At 32.7% G+C, this 23,200-nt stretch overlaps 1 protein-coding gene across 3 annotated transcripts in view; it reads right to left on the reverse strand.

Moving 5' to 3' along the window:
• CCDC102B (coiled-coil domain containing 102B) overlaps positions 1–23,200 on the reverse strand; it is a 772,664-nt gene that overhangs the window by 636,011 nt on the left and 113,453 nt on the right. For all 3 annotated transcript variants that reach the window (XM_056823603.1, XM_007487776.2, XM_007487774.2), the window contains one exon: positions 21,575–21,683. In XM_056823603.1, the coding sequence (XP_056679581.1) occupies positions 21,575–21,683 (109 nt within the window). The remainder of the gene's footprint in view (positions 1–21,574; positions 21,684–23,200) is intronic.

Consider the following 23,200-nt stretch of genomic DNA (forward strand, 5'->3'; position numbering starts at 1 on the left):
TATTTTATTTGCTTGTAAAAGTTTCTGTGATACCAGGCTTTGAAAAATGTGAAAGACCATGTAAAAATGCACATAAAATGAAAAGGTTCAGAATTAATTCCAATCTGAGATCACAGATCCATCTAGATATAAGCATTATTATAATATGTAGCTTGTACCTTTTGTGCAATATAATACCATTTTAGTCTCTTCTATGCTCTTGTTCTTATACTTAGCCAATGGGCATAACAAAACTCACTCCAGGACTGTTTTTATATCACTGATCATCTCTATCACTATAATTCTATTTGAATTTTCTTTATTCCTTCTCTATTCTACATTCACTGTATTCCTTCCATAATCTTTTTTAAGCTGGCTAAATTCTCTGAGAAAGCAATAATTGTGACTCTTTCCCTTGCTTGTTCAGTGCCAATTATCATAATTATAAGATAATACATAGAAATGAGATGATAGTTGATATGTTTGTAAAATTTTTTTAAAAGGCAGAATGAATCTTTTATATGTTGTGCCTGACTGCAGTGTCTCATTAATATTTTTAAGAAACATTTTCAAATTCCAAATAAAAATTTAAACACACCCACAAAAAATGTTCAACTAATTACCTTATCTTTTCCTCTGTTTAATGAAGATTATTTTTCTTTGAAGCTCTGATGTGATCCCCTTTAAACACAACTATCTGGATATAAAACATTTTTCAATAGACACAATAGAATAATAAATCTCTGTATTTCTCTTCTCCCTACCATAATTTGATACAAATCAAAATGGAAATAAATTTCATTCTGTGGGAAGAAAGTGAGAGTGTTATTTAAATGACAAATTTGGAAGCTTAATTTATGTGAAACTCCAGTTCTGATAAGGTTAAGAAATATGTTTAAGAGGATAAAAAAGGTTCTCTAAGACAACAGGGTCTCTTGTGGTCTCTGGTTAAAAGAAAAGGCAATGAAATCCAACAAGCCATCAAAGAACTTCCTAAGAAAAAATCCCCAGGGCCTGATGGATTCACCAGTGAATTCTAACAAACATTCAGAGAACAGTTAATCCCAATACTATACAAACTATTTGACATAATAAGCAAAGAGGGAGTTCTACCAAACTCCTTTTATGACACAAACATGGTACTGATTCCAAAACCAGGCAGGTCAAAAACAGAGAAAGAAAACTATAGACCAATCTCCCTAATGAATATAGATGCAAAAATCTTAAATAGGATACTAGCAAAAAGACTCCAGCAAGTGATAAGAAGGATCATTCACCATGATCAAGTAGGATTCATACCAGGGATGCAGGGCTGGTTCAACATTAGGAAAAACATCCACATAATTGACCACATCAACAAGCAAACAAGCAAGAACCACATGATTATCTCAATAGACGCAGAAAAAGCATTTGATAAAATACAACACCCATTCCTATTAAAAACACTAGAAAGCATAGGAATAGAAGGGTCATTCCTAAAAATAATAAACAGTATATATCTAAAACCATCAGCTAATATCATCTGCAATGGGGATAAACTAGATGCATTCCCAATAAGATCAGGAGTGAAACAAGGATGCCCATTATCACCTCTACTATTTGACATTGTACTACAAACACTAGCAGTAGCAATTAGAGAAGAAAAAGAAATAGAAGGCATCAAAATAGGCAAGGAGGAGACCAAGTTATCACTCTTTGCAGATGACATGATGGTCTACTTAAAGAACCCTAGAGATTCAACCAAAAAGCTAATTGAAATAATCAACAACTTTAGCAAAGTTGCAGGATACAAAATAAACCCACATAAATCATCAGCTTTTCTATATATCTCCAACACAGCTCAGCAGCAAAAACTAGAAAGAGAAATCCCATTGAAAATCACCTTAGACAAAATAAAATACCTAGGAATCTACCTCCCGAGACAAACACAGGAACTATATGAATACAACTACAAAACACTCTCCACACAACTAAAACTAGACTTGAGCAATTGGAAAAACATTAACTGCTCATGGATAGGATGAGCCAATGTAATAAAAATGACCATCCTACCCAAACTTATTTATCTATTTAGTGCCATACCCATTGAACTCCCAAAATAGTTCTTCACTGATTTAGAAAAAAACATAACAAAGTTCATTTGGAAGAACAAAAGATCAAGGATATCCAGGGAAATAATGAAAAAAAACACATATTATGGGGGCCTTGCAGTCCCTGACCTTAAACTATATTACAAAGCAGCAGTCATCAAAACAATTTGGTACTGGCTAAGAAACAGAAAGGAAGATCAGTGGAATAGACTGGGGGAAAGCGACCTCAGCAAGACAGTATACGATAAACCCAAAGATCCCAGCTTTTGGGACAAAAATCCACTATTCGATAAAAACTGCTGGGAAAATTGGAAGACAGTGTGGGAGAGACTAGGAATAGACCAACACCTCACACCCTACACCAAGATAAATTCAAAATGGGTGAGTGACTTAAACATAAAGAAGGAAACCATAAGTAAATTGGGTAAACACAGAATAGTATACATGTCAGACCTTTGGGTGGGGAAAGGCTTTAAAACCAAGCAAGACATAGAAAGAATCACAAAATGTAAAATAAATAATTTTGACTACATCAAACTAAAAAGCTTTTGTACAAACAAAACCAATGTAACTAAAATCAGAAGGGAAACAACAAATTGGGAAAAAATCTTCATAGAAACCTCTGACAAAGGTTTAATTACTCATATTTATAAAGAGCTAAATCAATTGTAAAAAAAATCAAGCCATTCTCCAATTGATAAATGGGCAAGGGAAATGGATAGGCAGTTCTCAGATAAAGAAATCAAAACTATTAACAAGCACATGAAGAAGTGTTCTAAATCTCTTATAATCAGAGAGATGCAAATAAAAACAACTCTGAGGTATCACCTCACACCTAGCAGATTGGCTAACATAACAGCAAAGGAAAGTAATGAATGCTGGAGGGGATGTGGCAAAGTAGGGACATTAATTCATTGCTCGTGGAGTTGTGAACTGATCCAACCATTCTGGAGGGCAATTTGGAACTATGCCCAAAGGGCGACAAAAGAATATCTACCCTTTGATCCAGCCATAGCACTGCTGGGTCTGTACCCCAAAGAGATAATGGACAAAAAGACTTGTACAAAAATATTCATAGCTGCTCTCTTTGTGGTGGCCAAAAACTGGAAAACGAGGGGATGCCCATCAATTGGGGAATGGCTGAGCAAATTGTGGTATATGTTGGTGATGGAATACTATTGTACTAAAAGGAATAATAAAGTGGAGGAATTCCATGGAGACTGGAACAACCTCCAGGAAGTGATGCAGAGCGAGAGGAGCAGAACCAGGACAACATTGTACACAGAGACTAATACACTGTGGTATAATCGAACGTAATGGACTTCTCCATTAGTGGCGGTGTAATGTCCCTGAACAATTTGCAGGGATCTAGGAGAAAAAAACACTATTCATCAGCAAAGGATAAACTATGGGAGTGGAAATACCGAGGAAAAGCAACTGCCTGAATACAGCAGTTGAGGGGACATGACAGAGGAGAGACTCTAAATGAACACTCTAATGCAAATATTATCAACATAGCAATGGGTTCAAATCAAGAAAACATGTAATGCCCAGTGGATTTACACGCTGGCTATGGGGGGTGGGGGGTTGGGAGGAAGGAAAAGAAAATGATCTATGTCTTTAATGAATAATGCTTGGAAATGATCAAATAAAATATAATTAAAAAAAAAAGAAAAGGCAGTAAAAAAGCTAATAGGGGAACTTCATCACAAATCAATCTTTCAGGGAGCAGCTGGGTGGCTCATTGGATTGAGAACCAGGCCTAGAGATGAGATGTCTTAGGTTCAAATCTGATCTCAGACACTTCCTAGCTTTGTGACCCTGGGCAAGTCATTTGACACCCATTGCCTTGAAAAAATCAATCTTTCAATCATACCAATGAAGCATGTGCTTTGAATACAAAGATTAGCCATTAATGGGTGGAATTTTAATGTTTAGCTGACAATTATTTGTCATTTATTCCAAAATCAATACATACATTTTCATAAAGAGTTATTTCTTACAAAATAACCTTTCTATTCAATTCATATCTTGTCCAAAGACCTTTTCCCATATGATACCTTCTCATTGAAGGAAAGGGGGAGTTTTTAAGAGAAAAATTCCATCTAAATCCAGGATGCAAATTTGTTTTCCTCTTCCTAAGACTAGGATGTTCTCTCCTCACATGAATGTGAAAAACATGAAAATTTTTCAAAGGAATGAAAGATAATCTTTATTGGCAAGCTTGTACCAAATTGAGGAAATATAGAATCTCTCCATATAATGAGAATGAGTTCTTTTCATGAAAAGAAAAACAAGATAAATATAATCAAAAGGGTTCTAGAGTTTTAGAAAACCTAGATTATATCAAAGAATCTCAGTGTTGGAAGGGCCATCAAAGTCCATTAAGTTCAACCTATATCTGAACAAGAATGCTGCCTTCAACCTCTCCTACAAGTGGTCATCCAAATTTTTAAGATCTACAAAGAAAGAAAAGTAAATCAATTCTACTTTAGGGCAATACTAGTTACAACTTCCTTTCATTAAGCCAAAATCTGCCACTGCAATTTTCATCCTTTATTCTTAAGTGTATCTCTTTTGGCCAAAGAGAACAAAACTATTCCCTGTTTTGCATGATATTATTTCAGTTATTTGAAGACAGCTGGCATACCCTAGTTCTTCCAATACTCTTCTCCCAGTTAACCATCCAGTTCCATTAGATCTAGCATTCCTAACCTGGGGGCCACAGAATCATAAGAAATTTTTGCATCTAATTCAAGGGGAAGCACTGTGTATTTTTTGAATTTTTTATATATAGTAATACCTGTTTTTACAATAATTTGTTTTCCCTGCAACCCATATTTTATTTCGTTCATTTAAAATATTATTCTGAGCTGTCCATAATCCTCACCAGACTGCCAAAGAGATCCTTGACACCAAAAAAAAAGCTTAATAACATTTGCTTTAGAAAACAATTCTATATTTTATTAGCCTTCATCTTATCAAACTAGTCACCCTTCTTGGTTGTTCTCCAGAACACCACAATCCCAATTTCTTTCAACTTGGTTATCTGACTAGTACAATTGTCTCCATCATTCTGGACATTATGGTCCTCCACACTCAGGTCTGTTACTACATCACTATTTGATCTTAAGCATGTCATTTAACCTATTCCCTGCCTCACAGTTGTGAGAATCACAGGAAATAATGTTTGTAGAATAAGCCTTACTAATAATTGGCACATAGTAGGTATTATTCTCCCCCTGCATCCTTTCCTAGCAAGTTTCCTAACTTACAAAATGAAAAAGTAAGTCACATTGTCTCTAAGCTACCTTTTGAATTTAAAATCTAGAAATAACAATATTCGTAAGACTTTTAAGGCAAATTATTGTAATCACAATTACTGGTATGTACATGTTTCTTAACACACTGAACCACAGATTAGACAATAAAAATACAAGGCTACTAAGTGTGCTAATATTATGTATCTAATTCCAAATAGGCACAGACAGGATACCAAAGAAAAAATTAACACAGCATCAACTGCAACATGTGCATTATGTTTCAAAAACTAACATCTCTGCCATTCAATATTAGTTCACTGTTGTTTGAAAATGCCTATTTAGGTGTTCCTATTTATTTTACTTTCCTTTCTTAAAATGTCAGTGATTTAATATTAAAAAATCCCTCAGAAATATTAACTATGTAATTGCTTTCTTTAAGTCTTGGTCTATTAAGGACATGTTTCTGGCTAAAAAAAAAAATGGTAATCTTTCTGTAAGCATTCTCTCCCTCTAGTGCTTATCCCGGCATTTGTTTGCTTTCAAATAGATAAAGATATTTCAAAGAATAGAGACTTTGTAGAGTTAGGGCCCCTACAAGGTGGAATACCAAAGAGAAAGCAAAGGTTAATTATTCAGAACTTTTTGAGATTATTGGAAGTAAAAAGGGAGCATCCTCTTATGGAATTTCAATGAATCAAATGTCTCATGACAATTTTTTCTACTTGTCAATCATTGGTATATAAAGCTTTAGGCCAGTTCATTTCTTATCTCAGTATCTCACTTTTCATTAACATTATATAAAATTGAATGAATTGGGTACCTTAGTAAGAACTGTTCTTATTAGTTTGCATTTTAAAGATGATATGGAGGTGGGATCGTATCACATTCTCATAATAGTCACGTAGACATTTGACACATCTTTGGATGAGCTCTGATCTTTGTTGCTGTGAGTCTATGGCCTCATAAAGAACCTACTTGTACTCCAGATCTTTTAATGGCCAGTGCCCTGATTCTTCTAGTTGCTGGCCATAAAAGCATCTGGTTATAGAATTCTTAAAAAAAAAGACACGATTTTGCTTAGGAGAGCAGAATTTTAAAGGAATCTGAAGCACATGTTCTATTCTAGAACATCTTTGTTTTCACACATGTGTAAAATTCCATTTTACCATTTAACTTCCTGCATGACTCAGATATGTCAGCTAAATGCACATTCTCTAGCCTTATTCCTCCTACTTAGCTCACTGAAATCAAATATCTGAGAGCAGATGTGGTTGTTGACATGATGAAAATTGTTGATACATAGGAAGAAGGCATAACTCTCAGTCTCAAGAAGTTCTAGGTTCTCTCATTTATTCAGGAGGTAAGTCTTTTCTTTAGTTCAGCACTATTTTTTTTCATATGGATAACAAAATGTAGATAGCTATATCATCTAATACCATAATCTCTGCAAAATGAAAGGAAAAGAACTATCAGCTTATTTAGAATATTTTATGGTATTTGAAGTAATGCAAATTTATGAATTACATTTCTATAAACTTGAAAGGAAAATAAGAGTTTCTCAAATCTATTCTACAGCATTTCCATGGAACACTGATAATAGAGGAAATCAGATCTTACCAGATTATTTGTAGGTCTACACTGCACACCAGTGGCAATACCAAGAACATGCATGTTTCTTTCAGAATTCAATCTTTTAATAAATTCTCTCCTAAACATTAATTGGTTTTTAAAGATACCATTGTAATGCAAATAAAACAGAAAAATCTTTGTGAAATATTTTTGTGTTCTTTATAAGCTTTTGTCCTCCCTCCTCCTCCCCATCAAAACTATGAAATTGTGAAATTCTGTGTGTGTGTCTGTGTATGTGTGAATGAGAAAGACAAGACAGAGTCAGAGAGAGACAGAAACAAAGACAGAGAGGCAGCGAGAGAGAAGCATTATGAAGCATTTAGAATATACAGGAAATTATTAGCTCAATAATGACTATATAATTATAAATAGAGTTGTCAGAAACATAGAATGTGGGATGAAACTCTTAGCTCAGGACAAACATTTAAATATAATATAATGAATCTAAGATAAGGAAAATAAAAACTTTAATAATAATTAGAAAAACAGAGAACAAATTTATTACTGAAAGAAGGAAGGCAAGTCTTAACAATATGCATCTGTTTATGCAGGTCCATTGGGAACTGTCCTGAGAAACCACAAGAACAGTTTTCCCTTCTATTTACCTCTTCTGCTTGTTTGCAGGGGAGGGGGGGGGAGAAAAAGAGAAGAAGATGGAGAGAGAGGAAGAGAGAAAGGAAGACATGAAGAGGGAAAGAGAAAGAGAGAGAGGGTGGGAGAGAGGGAGAAGAAGGACATAAGGAAAGGGAGGGCTGGGGAAGAAGGGATGGAATGAAACCCTTTTTCAAGGGAAGAGTAGGAGTTCATTCAAGGTTTTTTTTTTTTATAATTCAAAATTTTAAAAAATTCCCTTATCTATAACTTATTTGGGAGTCTTTAAATTTTTTTTACATATCCATAGTTTCAAATAATTATTTTTAGCATTGTTTGATCCACATTTTCTCTCTCCCCTCTCAGAAGTTAGATGAAATGATATAGGCTATATACATGTGCCATTATTCAATACATATTTCCATGTTCTTCATATTGTGAAAAACAAATATGGCTTATCTAAGAAAAAACTCATGAAGGAGATAAAGTAAACATGGTATACTTCAAACAAGTTCTTTCTGTGGTTGTAAATAGCCTTTTTCATCCTGAGTTTCTTGGATTCTATCTTGAATCCTTGCATAGCTGAAGATAGTTGAGTTATTAACAGTTTATCACCCTACATTATTGTTCTTATGGTGTCTAATGTTCTTCTCAGGGACTATTTCTATATAAAAACCTTGCCATTTGTAGACCTCATACAGATATTTATACAAAGCTTATACAAAACTTAACAAATACTAGTTAACTAACTAAAAATGCTATATTATTATTATTTTTGTTACTATTACTTCTAATATTGATACTCCTACAACTGTTTTTACTGCAGCTCTTGCTTCTACCACTCCTAATTATAATTATAATAATACTTCTGCTACTACTAGATGGAGAAAAGTGACAAGCATTATTATTACCAAGGATAACTAAGCTGAGGAAGACTCTTATACACACTGGAATTGGGACCACGAGAGATCTGAATTTCAATTTTTACCTAGGACACTCACTAGTTGTGTGACTATGGTTAAATCACTTTTACAATCTGGATCTCAATTTGGTGGTGTTGTTGCTTTTTTTTTTCCTATTGTACCAACAGCACATAGGGTTATCATGAGGCTTAAATGGTCAATGTACCTTGCAAACAAAGTGCTATATAAATGCCAATTTAATGTTATCTTAATTTAGTTTTTTAGTTAAAAATAAACAAAAGATGGGATGTGCCTGTAATCCTGCTGCCTGAAATGCTGAGACCAATCTCTTGAGCTGGGGAATTATATATTGCAGTGAACTGTCTGAATCACCTAGTATTGATATAGTGAACCCTGCCTGGTGGAGGAAGGATGAATTGGTCTGTTTTAGAAATGGTTCAGGTCAGATCCATGAGTAAGCCCTGAACTTCCAGCTCAATCAGATATTGGGAGATTGAGTCTTAAAACATATCCATATTAGATGAATAGATAGATAGATAGATAGATAGATAGATAGATAGATAGATAGATAGATAGATACAAAGATGTATCAACAGAAAGAGTAAGAGCTACAAATGAATACTTTCTTAGCATGTACAGGCACTGATGCCCCCTCTTCTAAATAAGACTGCATGTATATTCATCAGGAAAAGCTGTAGATTGCGGTAATAATGTTTCTTAAGAGGAAATTCTCAGTCAGGAATCAGTTTTCTTCAGCTACAAGTGCTGCATAAACAGTCTTGTTTCAAACCTGAAGGGAAAGTATCATTCAAAGATTTGTACTGAACTTTTTAATATAACATTTGTAAAATAAGGTGACCTTGGAATCTTCATGTTCCCAATATCTAAGAAACTTTTCCTTTAATTATTTCAATCCTAAGGGGAATGGTGGCACATTAAGAAGCTTAGTAAGTCTTTTTTACCCCCTTATGATTGAAGGAATATTAAAGTATGTATGAGTCCAAAAGTGATGCTTTCACTGAATATGATCAATAATCAATTAATTGTGGTTGCTTAACAAAATGTCATAGTCTTTGAGGAAATTTACAAATAATTGGTACTTATTCAAAATCTCAGCTATCAGTTTTCAAACATGGACATTTCTTAAAGTATGTACTGTGAGGACCCTATTGTCAGAGTTTTGGGAGCTGAAAGATCCTAGAACCAACTAGCCACATATCCAGAACCTCTTTCTGATGATACCAGCAAAGATGAATCAATGTCTCTGAATTTTGTCACTTATTTTTTTGTTTATTTATGTTTGTTTATTTTTAAATAGGTCCTAGAAAAATACTGATGTTGAATTACATTTTAAAGATGAAACATGAAAACTGACTTTTAGTTTTAACCAAGAGGAAGATAATTTCTTAAGATAATTTAATACATGCTAATTATTTTACAAATTATTACAATACTATTTTACATTTCAATTTTTTAGATAGTCATCTTGTATTACTACAATTGTGAACAAGTGCTTAGAAGCTAATTATTAAATGTTCACAGAAGAGAAGAAAATTAAGAAATGTGTTCTACCTAAGGTTCCTTCAGGGAAATCTCTAAATATAGTTTGATTATTTCTTTTGTCTAGGTTTCTCACTGATGTGTGTAAAATAGTCCTGAGATTCCATATAAACATTTAAAGTAATTAATATATCATATTTAGAACACCTTATTTCACTCATACAAATTTCAGAAAAGATATAAAGAACTCATAGAAGTCCATAAATGAATAATTATTCTGTATTTATTGAACCTTATATTCCTTCAGGTTCCTAAAGACATCCAAGTTCATAGAAATATCCTGTGCTTTAGGCTATCCTAAAAAGAGAAATTAATTTGAAATAACAATCATTTTCCCACATTCCCTATAATCATACTAATAGTTCATACTTTCAGGATACCTAATTTCCTTGCTCTGGTTCCATAAGGAAATTAACTAGAAGTTTCTAGAGAGTCAACATGCTTCTGATGGGATCCATTCTAGCTTAAGAGCAAAAAATAATAAAAGTCAATATATTCCCCCTTTACTTCCTCTGTAGTCTCTACCTTTTTTCCCCCTCGTTTAATGATAATATCTGACTTTCTCCTCCCAAACACCAAAAGAGTTGGACAATGCCCAGAATGTTTTATTTCTTTGGATAACTAACTAGATTCCAAACCTTCACTGTCTAGTAAAGTCCTTTTCTTCTTCTTTTCCCCAAAATAAAAAGGAGGTGGAGATCCAGGAACTTACATCATTCAGACCACATGGTTTTCCCTTCCATGGTAGCAATAGAATTGAGAGATTTCCTCTTCCATAGCTGTCACATAGTCAAACTTTGCTAAGGCTGGGCCAGTAATTTGGGATATAAGCAGGAATTCTTATTGTAAAACATGTGGTAGCATATCTGCTTCTTCAAAATTAGTTTACTGCAAGGTAATGTTAAATTTTATTTGGTTGGACTTAATATTTAATTTGTGGTCACCAGGGATTTAATTTCTAAATCCCAAAATGAATTACTAAAGTAAATGGAATTTATGGAAGTTTATTTACAATATTTACAATATTTACAATAGAAGGAAGATATTAAGGAATGAGAGAGAGAGAAGAATGTGGCTTCTTTTGATACCAGTTAGAATCTCTAATCCCCAGCCAGGGGAAGAGAGTCTCAAGAAGATAGGCCTTACCTGGAGGCTTCATGCCTCCAGAAAGGCAGGGTCACTAAGTCAGCTTTTCAGTCACCAACCGTGACAGTCTAAAAGAAATCTGGGTGTCTGCCTTCAGGTCACTTCTCAAGGGTCTGAATCTCCAAAAGACTGTCTGAATGTCTGAGTTAGAATGATTCATCCGAATCCAAATGATCTGAATGCTCCGAATTCGAATGAATCTTTTGCCTTTTCAGCTTCTGCCTTTTGGTCCTCTTTTTAAAGATCTTTTTCTCTTGTGTCACCACCCCTAAATTTCAGGTCTACCAATGACAGCAGACACTTTTCTCCAGGACTGCCCATTCTTTAGTTCTCTCCTTCTTTGGTTAGATTTTTCTCCAGAACTGTCTACTCTTTAGTTCTCACTTTCTCTGTTTAGATTATATCTTTTTGGGTTACTTAACACCTCTTTTGGCAAGTTCACCTTTTGTAGTTACTTAACATCTTTTTGTAGTTAAAATCTAAAAATAGATTGTAGCATACAATTCTAGTTTCACTATAAAGGAAGAGCTAAGTATCTTCATTGTTACAATCAGGAGATAGCTAAATCCAATCTTCATAGTAGCCATTATATACTAGTGGAAGACAAGGAATTTCTCCAATCCCAGTAGCCAAGTCTATTCCTAAGTCTGTTGCTCACAGAGAGACTATTCAGTAGAAAGTCAAAAGAGAAAAGAGGAAAAAATTCATTGATTCCTTTATTCACTAGTGGGGTGGGGAAGGGGGAAGAGTGGCATCTCTCATACTGTCCATTCAACCACATTGAGAGCCAATCAATTCATCAGGCAGGTAGCACTGAAATCCATTTAGAAGGTAACCTTAATCCTCTTAATGAAGTATTAATATCTACAACCTCAACAGGGAAGTAGTATTAAATATTTATATTGCAGACTCATTCCTCTATAAACTTAAAAATTCCTTGATAGAGAGTTTGAAGGGAACTGAGAAGCCAGCTAGTCATGCCCACTCATTTTACAGATGAGAAAATTGAAGGGCAAGGAGATGATAATTGATACAAGGTCATTATTTTTTTAAGCACCAGAGGGAAGTTGAAACTAGGTTCTCTGAGTTTTCAGTCCTTTTTTTTTTTAAGTCCTCTTTGACTAGGGAACTGCTTTGATCAAACCCCACATGGTTTGTAATATATATGGATTCTAATGAAAGGGTTGCTATCCTTCAGGGTGAGGCAACAGAAAAAGGTAACAATCCTTATCCTAACTGCATGAAACTCAAACACACCCTTTGCTTGGTGATAACAATAGCAGCACCAATCCAAAAGGATCACTTGCTTTTGTGACTGTTTCATACACAACCTCTTGATATTCTTGGCAGTCTTGTTCCTGTATTATCAATGCCTCTATCACTGGTGAATTCCCAAACAATCATCACATAGGTCAGATAATGTATCTTGAAATATTTCATCCTTCAAGCCTGTCTCTGTGCTCTATGCTCTATGTAGAGCATGGCCTCTGGTGGTTTCAGGGCTAGTAAGGAGGTTGCATCACAGATCTAAAATGTCAGTGACACTGGTAGCCCTGTCTCTTTAAAGAGGATGTTTGGAAATACAAAATAATTAACAAGAAATAACCCAGAAAAATAAAGTGTTCTGGAAAGATTTTTTTCATTCACAAGCATACTAATGGCAATACTGTAATTATGATGGTACTTGTGGTCAAAGACAACATCTTAAGAAGTTTGGGTATTTTTCTCATCCCCATTAGCTTTTTTCAATGATGAGAAGTTTATTTTGGTTGTGTTCTATGCTCTTCTAATCTTCCAGATAATGTACTGCCAGTCTTGTTTCCTACTGCTTTATTAATCAATACATCATTGGAGTGACATTTACTTTTAGGAAGATACTGTACATTGATTAAAATATTTTTAAATTATTAAATAATTTTAAACATTAAAAGCAGCAAAAATGTAAAAGCAAAAAAAAGTGCAGAGTTAATATTATTGTCAAAGCAAAAAATACTACTAAACACTGATCTGTAGAATATACTGAAACCATGTAAATGACTTTTAGAATACAACACTGATAATCAAGTACTACTAACAGAAATAGTGATGACAAGTGGTAATATCTAGAAAAATTAGATATGAGGAACAGATGTCCAAGTGACAGAATAGTTTTTATACAAATTTAGAATACTTAAAGACCATAAAGTACAACATGGAGATCATCTTATTGTTTTAGTTTGAAATAAATATAATGAGAATTTAAAGTGAATTTATGGATCTAGGATAATACACAAACTATTTTGCACCACTTCATGTAAGTCTCTCTGGGTATTTTTGTGATGATTTTGTTGTCATTTTTTATGGCAAAATAGTATTCCTATTCCATTACAAGTATATACCATAACTTGTTCAGTCATTGCTCAATTGATAGACATCCTTTCAATTTCTAGTTCTTTCTCACCACAAAGAGCTGCTAGAATTATTTTTATATAGGTAGGTTCTTCTCCCTCATCTTTAATCTTTGAGAAACAGATATAGTATTGTTATTGATGGGTAAAAGGGTATGCACAGCTTGATGGCACAGTTCACAGCTCCAGCAGCAATGTATTAGTGTCATGATTTTTCACATCCTCTCCAACATTTATCATTTTCCCTTTTTGCCATGTCAGTCAATTTGCTGGTTGTGACAACATTGGTACTTCAGAATTGTTTTAATTTGCATTTCTCTAATCAATGGTGATTTGGAGTATTTTTTCCACATAATAAAAGATAGGTTAAACTTCTTTATCTCATAATTACTTGTTTATATCCTTTTGACCATTTGTCAATTGGGAAATGCTCTGTATTCTTATAGATTTGAATCATTTCTCTATATTCGGAAATGAAGCCTCCATCAGATAGACTTGATATGAAGACTTTCTTTTTTACCTATTTCTTATTTGCCTTTTATTCTTGCTTCCATTGGTTTTTATCTGGGTGGAAAGTTAAATTTAATATAATCAAAGTTAACTATTTTACATCTCATAATGTTCCCTATGTCTTGTTTTGACCTAAATTCTTCTCTTATCCGTAGATCTAAGAGGTAAACTATTTTGTGCTTCCCTAATTTGTTTGTGGTATCACTCTTTATTTCTAAATTATGTATTCATTTTGACTTTACCTTTAAATATGTAATGAGATGTTGTTCTGTGTCTAATTTCCACCAAGCTGTTTTCTAATTTTCCCCATAGTTTTTGTCAAATAGTGAGTTCTTCTTCCAGAAACACAGAACTTTTGGTTTGTCAAATAAGTTACTATTGTCATTTACCATTGCATGTTGAGGGCCTAGTCTATTCTATTGGTCCTCCATTCTATTTCTTAGCTATTGTCAATGTAGGATCTAAGAGAACCCCAAGTTTGTATATTGATTCAGCCTACTAGTGAGCAATTAATGTTTTTTAGATGTTTAGATCTTTCTTTACTTGTGTGAAAAGTATTTTATAGTTGTGATCATATATTTCCTGAGTTTGTCTTAGAAGGTAGATTCCCAGATATTTCTGATTGTCTATAATCAGTTTAGATGAGATTTCTTTTCCTATCTCTTACTGTTGGGCTTCATTGGTAATATAGAGAAATGCTAATGATTTGTCTTTGTTTATTTTATATCCTGTAACTTTGGTAAAAGTTGTTAATTTTTTATTAGGTTTTTTTTTGGTTGATTCTCTAAGATTTTTTAGGTATACATACTACCATATCATCTCCAAGGAGTGATAGCTTTACTTCATTGTTGTCTGCTCTAATTTCTTCAATTTCTTCTTCTAGCTATAGCTAATATTTCTAGTAAAATGTTGAATATTAGTGGTGATAACGGGCATCTTTATTTCACTTCTGATTTCATTGGCAAGATTTCTTGTTCATCCCCATTACATAGAATGTTTGTTGATGGTTTTAGGTGGATGTAATTTATCATTTTGAGGAATGTCTGCCAATATTTGATCCCTCATCTCCAATTGACTTCAGACATCTTGAACTGGATGTCTAGTAGATATCTCAAATTCAATCTGTCCCAAAGAAATCTCATGTATTTCCCCCAAACCTGTCTTCCCTGTTACTATAGTAGACAAGACCATCCTTTCTGTCCCTCAGATTCAGAACTTTGGAGGCATCCTGGATTCTTCACTATGTTTAACCCCTATATCCAAACTGTTATCCAACATTTTTCAAACATTTCTATTCTTTCCTCAAATTTGCCATCATCTTGGTGAAGGTTTTCATTATCTCATAGTTTGAAAATAGTCTGCTGGTGGATTTGCCTCTCTCAGGTATTTTCCCACTAAAATTCATTCTCCAATCACTAAAGTGATTTTCTTGAAACACAGGTCTGACAAAGTCACTCCCCTACTTAGTAAATTCTAATGGCTTTCTATTTTGCTGTTTGGCACTCCAATCCTTTCATAAACATGCCCCATCTTACCTTTCTAATCTTCTTATATCTTATTACCAGACACATACTCAATGACACTGGCCTCCTGGTGGTTCCAAGTATAATATACATTATTTTTTGCTTATGGGCACTTTTTCTGACTATCCCCTCTCAGTAGAATGTTCTACCACTTCCCCTAATGAACAACTGACTTCCTTTAAGTCCTAAATTCCTTCCTTCTAGAGGAAATATGCCCCAATCTGTCTTAATTCAAGTGTCTTGCCTCTGTTATTCATATTTATCCTGTATATGGTTAGTTTGTACATATTTTTACTTATTGTCTTCCCCATTAGACTATGAGCTCCTTGAGGGCAAAGATTAGCTTTTGCCTATGTTTGTACATTTAGCTTTTAACATAGTTTCTGGAAGATAGTAGTTGTAATAAATGTCTATTGACTGAGCCTTCACACAACATGTCTCAATGTGGAATTGTTAAAACACTAGATAAGGAATTACTAATGATAAATTGGAAGTTATTGGGGGGAAATTCTTAGGAGATTATTCCCTGGTTCCCTAATGAATACAACATTCATCTTTAAGAGCTGATGACTTTAAGAATTTCCCTGAAGCATTTGTGCTCTGGCAGCCTCCCTGTAATTTTACTATTATCATTCCAGTTTTAAGAAACCAGATTATAGATGCCTTATGTTATAGCAATGAGACCAAAATGTATCCTTAGGGAAACATGCTTCTGGATTTAGTTTCCTATTCTATTCTTTATAAAAGTTCCAAAATGCTTTGGGATTTATATTAAAGAAACTTATGGGGGGGTTGTTTTGTTATGGAAAATTATTAGTGCTGCAAGATAAATTAAATTCAAAAGTCATTATCTCACTCCGGGAACACATACTTTATTGAGACAAAGAAAAAGAGTAAATAAAGTAGCTAGAAAAGGATGACCTTTCTGATATCATCAACCTTTAAGTAACCTTTGATTTAGTTGGGGGGAATGCTAATATTAACTGCATATATGATGGTTTGATTTAAATGGCACTGTCTAATAAAATCTTAGTATTTTGTAGCAAGAATGTACCCTAGATATAATTGAGTATAATTTTATAGATAAGGATACTGGTCACAGGGAAGCAAAGCAATACCCAAGGTCACAGAGCTGGTTAGTAAATGAGCAAGGATTAAGACATAGGTTAAACAAGACCATGTTTATTCATAGTAGGTCAAAATGACTCAATTTATTTGTCAACAAAATCATAAAGGCAAACAAATCGGAAGGTAAATTGTCAAATAGGAAGTGGGGAGAATAATACCAATAGTGACAAATAACTTATTTACTACTACCCTTAATTAACTTAAACAAATTTTATCAGTATATCTTTTTTGTATATCACTTGGTTTTCCCCTGGTATCCTTTTCTCTCTCACTCCAAGAGGTACATTCCTTATAACAGATAATTCATAGATGAAAAAAAAAGAAAAAGGGGGAAATGATTACAATTGATAAATATATGAAAATACCTTTTTTTATAGACTCCACTTCTTTGCAAAATATATGAGATTTTTTCCCCATATTTCTCTCCTTTGGAGTCAAATGTTCTTTGTAATTGCACAATATTCATTAAACAACAACAAAAAAAAAACCCCTACAACACTTTTCTTTTCATCTTAGAATTAAGACTATGTATTGATTTGAAGGCAAAAGAGCAATAAGGGCTAGGCAGTTGGGGTTGAGTGACTTGCCCAGGGTCACACAGCTAGGAAGTATCTGAGACCAGATTTGGACAGAGGACCTCGCATCTCCAGGCCCAGCTCTCAATCCACTGAACCACTCATCTGCCTACAACATTCATTTGCACTTGCTTTGTGGTTCCTATTCTTTTTATTACATTGCAGTGATGGAATCAGAAATAACAAGTCATGGAAATTATGAATATATAATTAAAGCTGATTCCAGCGAACAAGGGTTCATGGATCAGTGAGAGCAAGATGTGGTTGCAAAGGCAATTGTCTTGTTGTGGCTATATATTTAATAATTCAAAAGACTGATTTATACTGGATTCTTATATTAGAAAATTGGCTTGGGGATGAAATTACCTGGCAAGGGAATTGAACTTCTTTTGCCATGTGGTGAATGTCGTGTATGGTTTGACTTCATGAAATGAAAATGGCATCAGGCAGTCTGCAAAGTTTCTAAAGAACTCAAACCCTTATCTGATTAGCAGAATAGAAATCCTGTGAATGAAATAAGGGTCAGAAGATACCTAAGTAGGTTCTTCCAGGAAGGTTTCAGTAGGAAGATGAGTTTTCAATCAACAACATTTTAGGAATCAATTTCCTTTCTCACAAAACTTGTTACCCTTTGCAAAAAACCTTGTACTCCCCTGTGAAAACATTTGTTCTCTCCTTTGCTCTGTGAATTCCCTGAACTCTCATTGGTCTATTTACATTTAAATATACTCCTTGAGCTGCTGCTAACCAAAGCAGTTTTGCCTTAAGCTGTTCTCCAAAATTTCTTGTCTGTGTCTTTTCTCTATGCTTCTCTAATCTTTGATTTAGCCCCTTGTTTTTCCAGACCTCAGCTTCCCTTCACAGATCAGGAGAATCTACTTGTGTCTTGTTATCAGCTGGACCAGAACATTGCAGTATATTGTTATCCTAGCTCAACTTAACTTCACTTTGTAACAGTTCATATAGATCTTTTAATGCTTGTTTATGTTCATTCTATTCATAATTTCTACCAGAAGAGTGATATTCCATTACATGTGTGTATCACAATTTGTTTAATCATTCCTTAATCATTGAAATTCTACTTCGCTTTCAATTCCTATTATTGTAGTAACAAAGAAAAAAAGGTTTTGGTATTTGTCTTGGTATATGTGAAGTTTTTGCGTTTTTATTTTTCTTGTTATTGGCATCCTTGGAATATATATGTAGTAGCTGGATTAAAGAGCAAGGACATTTTAGTTCCTCCATCTCCATAATTGTAGCTCTCTTTCAAGAAAGATTGTATCAATCCATAGCTTCACAAAGAATATCACATGTTCCTTTCTTCTGACAATATGACTCCTCCAACATTGACTACTTCACATCTTAGATAATTTGCAGATTTGCAGGATGGGGGGAATCCAGGAAATTTTTATTTATGTTTCTATTATCATTAGTGATTTGGGAGAAGTATTTCATTATTTTTAATACACTACACACCTTATTTTTAATCTCCTTTTACCATTAACCTAGGTAGTCATGGTTTTTGGTCTTCTATATTTGAGTAGGTATCTATACATTTTGTATACTGAGCCAAAGGTTAGCAGAGTTATTTCATTCAAAAGTTTTGACCCAAGTCAATTTCTTCTACTTTTAAATTAGATGTGTTATTTTTTATGCAAAAACTTTTTAAATTTATGTAATCAAAATAATTAATTTTATCTGTTGTAATGGCCTCCCTCTATTCCTCACTTGGTTAAGATTATCTCTTGCTCTTAGCTATAAAAAGTGTATGATTTGTGCATCTTTTAATTTTTAATGATATAAACTTTAATAGTCATTTATCCAGTTTTAATTTATTTACTATGTAACAGAGTGGGAGATGTTGGTCTAATCTCACTTTCTTCCAGAATATTTGAATTTTGTCAAAAATTCTTTTCAAATAGCAATTGTATTCCAGGGTAATTTATGTTTTAGGTTTTATTAAGCAGGGAGTTTGTGAGTTATATTAATTCTGACTCTCCTTTGTCAAGTCTATTCTAATAAATTACTTTTTTTAATGACTAGCATATTGTTTTTACAATTGCTGCTTCATAATATTTTGAAGTATGGGCTATTCCTCTTCCATTCTTTTTAAAAAATTATTTCTCTTGATAGTTGAGTTCCTTTGTCAATTCAAATTAACTTTGTCATCATTTTATCAAGGTCTTCTTTGGAAGAATCTCTTTGATAAGTTGATAGGTTTAGCACTAAGCATGGTACTAATGTCATTTTTTATTACATTGGAATTGCTCAGCCTTAAGAACTAAATATTCTTCATGCTTTTATTTTAATTACACTTCTAAATGAATATTTTAAATTTAATATACATAAATATACCATATGTTTTGGTCATTGAATTCCTAAATATTTTGTACATTTGGCAATTATTTCAATGGAATTTTAATTTTTATCATTTTCCTCATTTTGATTATACATAAATGCTATTGATTTTTTTTAGTTTATTTTGTAACCCAAAATTTTGCTAACGTTTTTGTATCAGTTAGTTTTTCTGCAGATGTTCTAAGATTTTATAAGTAAAACATTATGTAGAAAACAACAACAACAAATAGGAATAGTTTTGTCTCTTTGTCTAGCCTTGCTTTTAATTTCTTCTTTTGTCTTATTGTTATTGCTAGTATTTCAAAAACTATAATATTGGGAATAGTAGACATTCTTTTTTATTCTTGTATTTGTTGGGAAATAGAATGCTTGCTTTTGGTTTTACATAGATAATTTTATGATACTAAATAAAATATTGCTCTTTGCCTATATTTTGTAATGATTTTTAGTATTACTTAATGTATCTTGTCAGTTTTTTCCCTACATTTATTGAAATGAGTGTTTAAAGTTTTGTTTTTATATGCTTAATTACATTGATTATTTTTCTTCTGTGAACTATCCTTGATACCTTGCATAAATGCAAATTGGTTTTAATGAATTATTTTCCACATCCGTTATAGCAGTCTATTTGAAAAGGTTTCACTCAACTTTTTGAAATCAATATTCATTAGTTATATTGGTCAATAGTTCTTTTATTTATCCTTTCTTAATTTTTGTTTTAGGACTATATATGTCTCATAAAAGAAACTGAGAATGTTTCTTCAATGTTTCAGGACTATTTTTGTAGTATGGGTATTAAGTAGTCTTTAAAAGTTTGAAAGATTTATCTGGGGAATTTAGTAGGAAAAGGGATTTTTCTTCTTCCTTCTTTATTTGGTAGTTCTTTTGTAGCTAATCCAATTTATTTTCTGCAATTGAATTAATTAAGGTATCTATCTGGTAATCTGTTATTTTTCAGAATAGAATTTCAAAAAATATGCATTTTTGAAAGTAATTCTATTCTTTTTTGATATTTAACTCTTAATAATAGGCTATGATAATTTAATTTCTTCTAATACTATTGTAATCTTCCTTTTGTTTTGTTTTGTTTTTTTGGTTTGGACAGGATTTTTGTCTTTTTAAATCATATTGACTAATGGCTTATCGATTTTGCCATTTTTTAATGAACTAGTATGTAGATTTACTTATTTTATAATCTTTTGGGTTTCTGAATTATTGATTTGTTCTCTCATGTTCATGATTTCCCGTTTGGGACTAATTTTGGGTTTATTTATTAAAATTCTAATTTTTAATTGCATATTCATTTTAGTTCATTAATTTTTCCCTTTTCTATTTTGGTATTATAGATTTAAGATATGTGGTTTTTTTTTATTTTAATTGCACTCCTAAAATCTTGGTATATAGTCCAAACATTATTATCAATTTTCACATAATTATTACTTCTTATTTAATCCATTCATTATTAAATATATATTTAGATCTGTGTTGTGCATTTGTACATTCTGAATTATTAGTATTATTTAATGGCCCATAAAGGAAAAGCTTAGTGTTTCTGTACCTTTCACATTTCTTTGCAGTTCCTATATGGCGTAACCTATGGTCAATTTTTATATATATTTCATGTGGTACAAAAAAGAACAAAGAACAAAGCACCTTGGTTCAACACTGAAAATCCTAACTCCCTATAGCTTTCTTTAAAATATTTTTATTCCTTTCCAGTCTACTAACTATCCACATTTCTTTCTCATTTTTTGAGAAGTCCTTCTGTTCTATCTCACTCCTTACTATGACTTTTGCCTCTGTCACAATACCTACTGACCACTGACCAGCATATACTATAAACACCCAACTACTGTGAACAATTATATCTTTAAAATTGTTTCTCTCTAAGGAGGCTATTGTGTCAACATACCTGGTTTAAAGTCATCTGTTTGGATTCATTTATTTCTTCATACTTGCATTTCCAGAGAGATAATGCTGACTCAAGCAACTCAACTTCTTTCTCCAAAGATGAACGCATCCTAGGAAATTTTAAAAGAAAACATTTCTAAAACCACAAAAACTTTAAGTTAGAATCACTATATATTTCTGCTTTCTGTAACTCCATCCTTCCATTTAAACATACTTATACTATACTCTAAAATTAAAGGAAATTCTTCAACCCAGGAATTTCACAACAAAATAGATATACCACAGAATTGAAAGACAAATTATATAGATACACACATGTATATGCATATATATGAAATATGTACACACACAAATGTTTGTAGCAACATAGTTTGTGGCATTAAAACATTAGAAGTAAAATAAATCTCCATTGTTTGGGTAGTAATTGAAGGATCTCTAATATATGAATAAAATGGAATATTATTGTGCATTAAAAAACACGGAGAGGAGGCAGCTGGGTAGCTCAGTGGAGTGAGAGCCAGGGCTAGAGATGGGAGATCTTGGGTTCAAATCTGACCTCATACACTTCTCAGTTATGTGACCCTAGGCAAGTCACTTAACCCCCATTGCTTAGCCCTTACCACTCTTTCTGCCTTGGAACCAATTCACAATATTGATTCCAAGATGGAAGGTAAGGGTTTAAAAAAAAAACATGGAGAATTCAATGAAATATGAAAAAACTTGTTTTGACTATTTAAAATCAAAGTAGGCAGGCCCAGAACAATCATATACACAATAACTACAATAAAAAATATTTAAAAAGATAACATCTCAAAATAAATATTAAAATCAATAATGATTCCAGAGGACAAATTGATGGATATATGTCATTATGAAGGAAAATTGTTGTTTTGATTAGTTCTTTTTGATTATTTTTTCTTTATAGAAAGACTAATTCTGGAATAGGGGATTATAAAGTTGTAAAGAAGGGCATATAGGAAATAATCATAATATATAAAACAGAGATATTAAAATTATAATTAAAAGACTCAAGTCTTAAAATAAAAAAAGAATATTAAAAATTACCTTAAGAAATAGAAATATAAAAATAAATTATTTTAAAATAGAAAGATAGATAGATTTTAGATTTTGACTAGTTCATTTCCTCTTCATAAATGTCCTATTATGTTGTATCATTAGGGTTTGAGGATAACTGGGATTCCAGGATGGTGCTACCAAAAAAAGGTCTTTAAATATTTTCATATATATGGGACTTTTATTTCTTGGAATATATGCTACAGAGGAGATCTAAGTCAAAAGGTTACAGTATGTTAGTCACTTTTTTCGTATAATTCCTCAATGTTTTCAAGAGAGACCAATTCACAGCTCTGGTCTTCTCATAATTCTTCCAATATTTTCTATGAATATATTTCATTATCTTTTTTTGATAGCTATCAATTTTGATAGATATCAATTTGATAGCTATAAAGTAAGACCACTGAGTTGTTTTTAATTTCATTCTTTTATTAATGGCTTAAAACAATGTTTTTTAAAATCATGAATATCTTGTAACTTGTCATAGAAAACTTTTTGTTAATGTCCTTTGGGAATTTATCTATCAAAGAACATTTATATCCTTTTATATTTG

This window comes from Monodelphis domestica, chromosome 3, assembly GCF_027887165.1.
Source record: "Monodelphis domestica isolate mMonDom1 chromosome 3, mMonDom1.pri, whole genome shotgun sequence".
NCBI lineage: Eukaryota > Metazoa > Chordata > Mammalia > Didelphimorphia > Didelphidae > Monodelphis > Monodelphis domestica.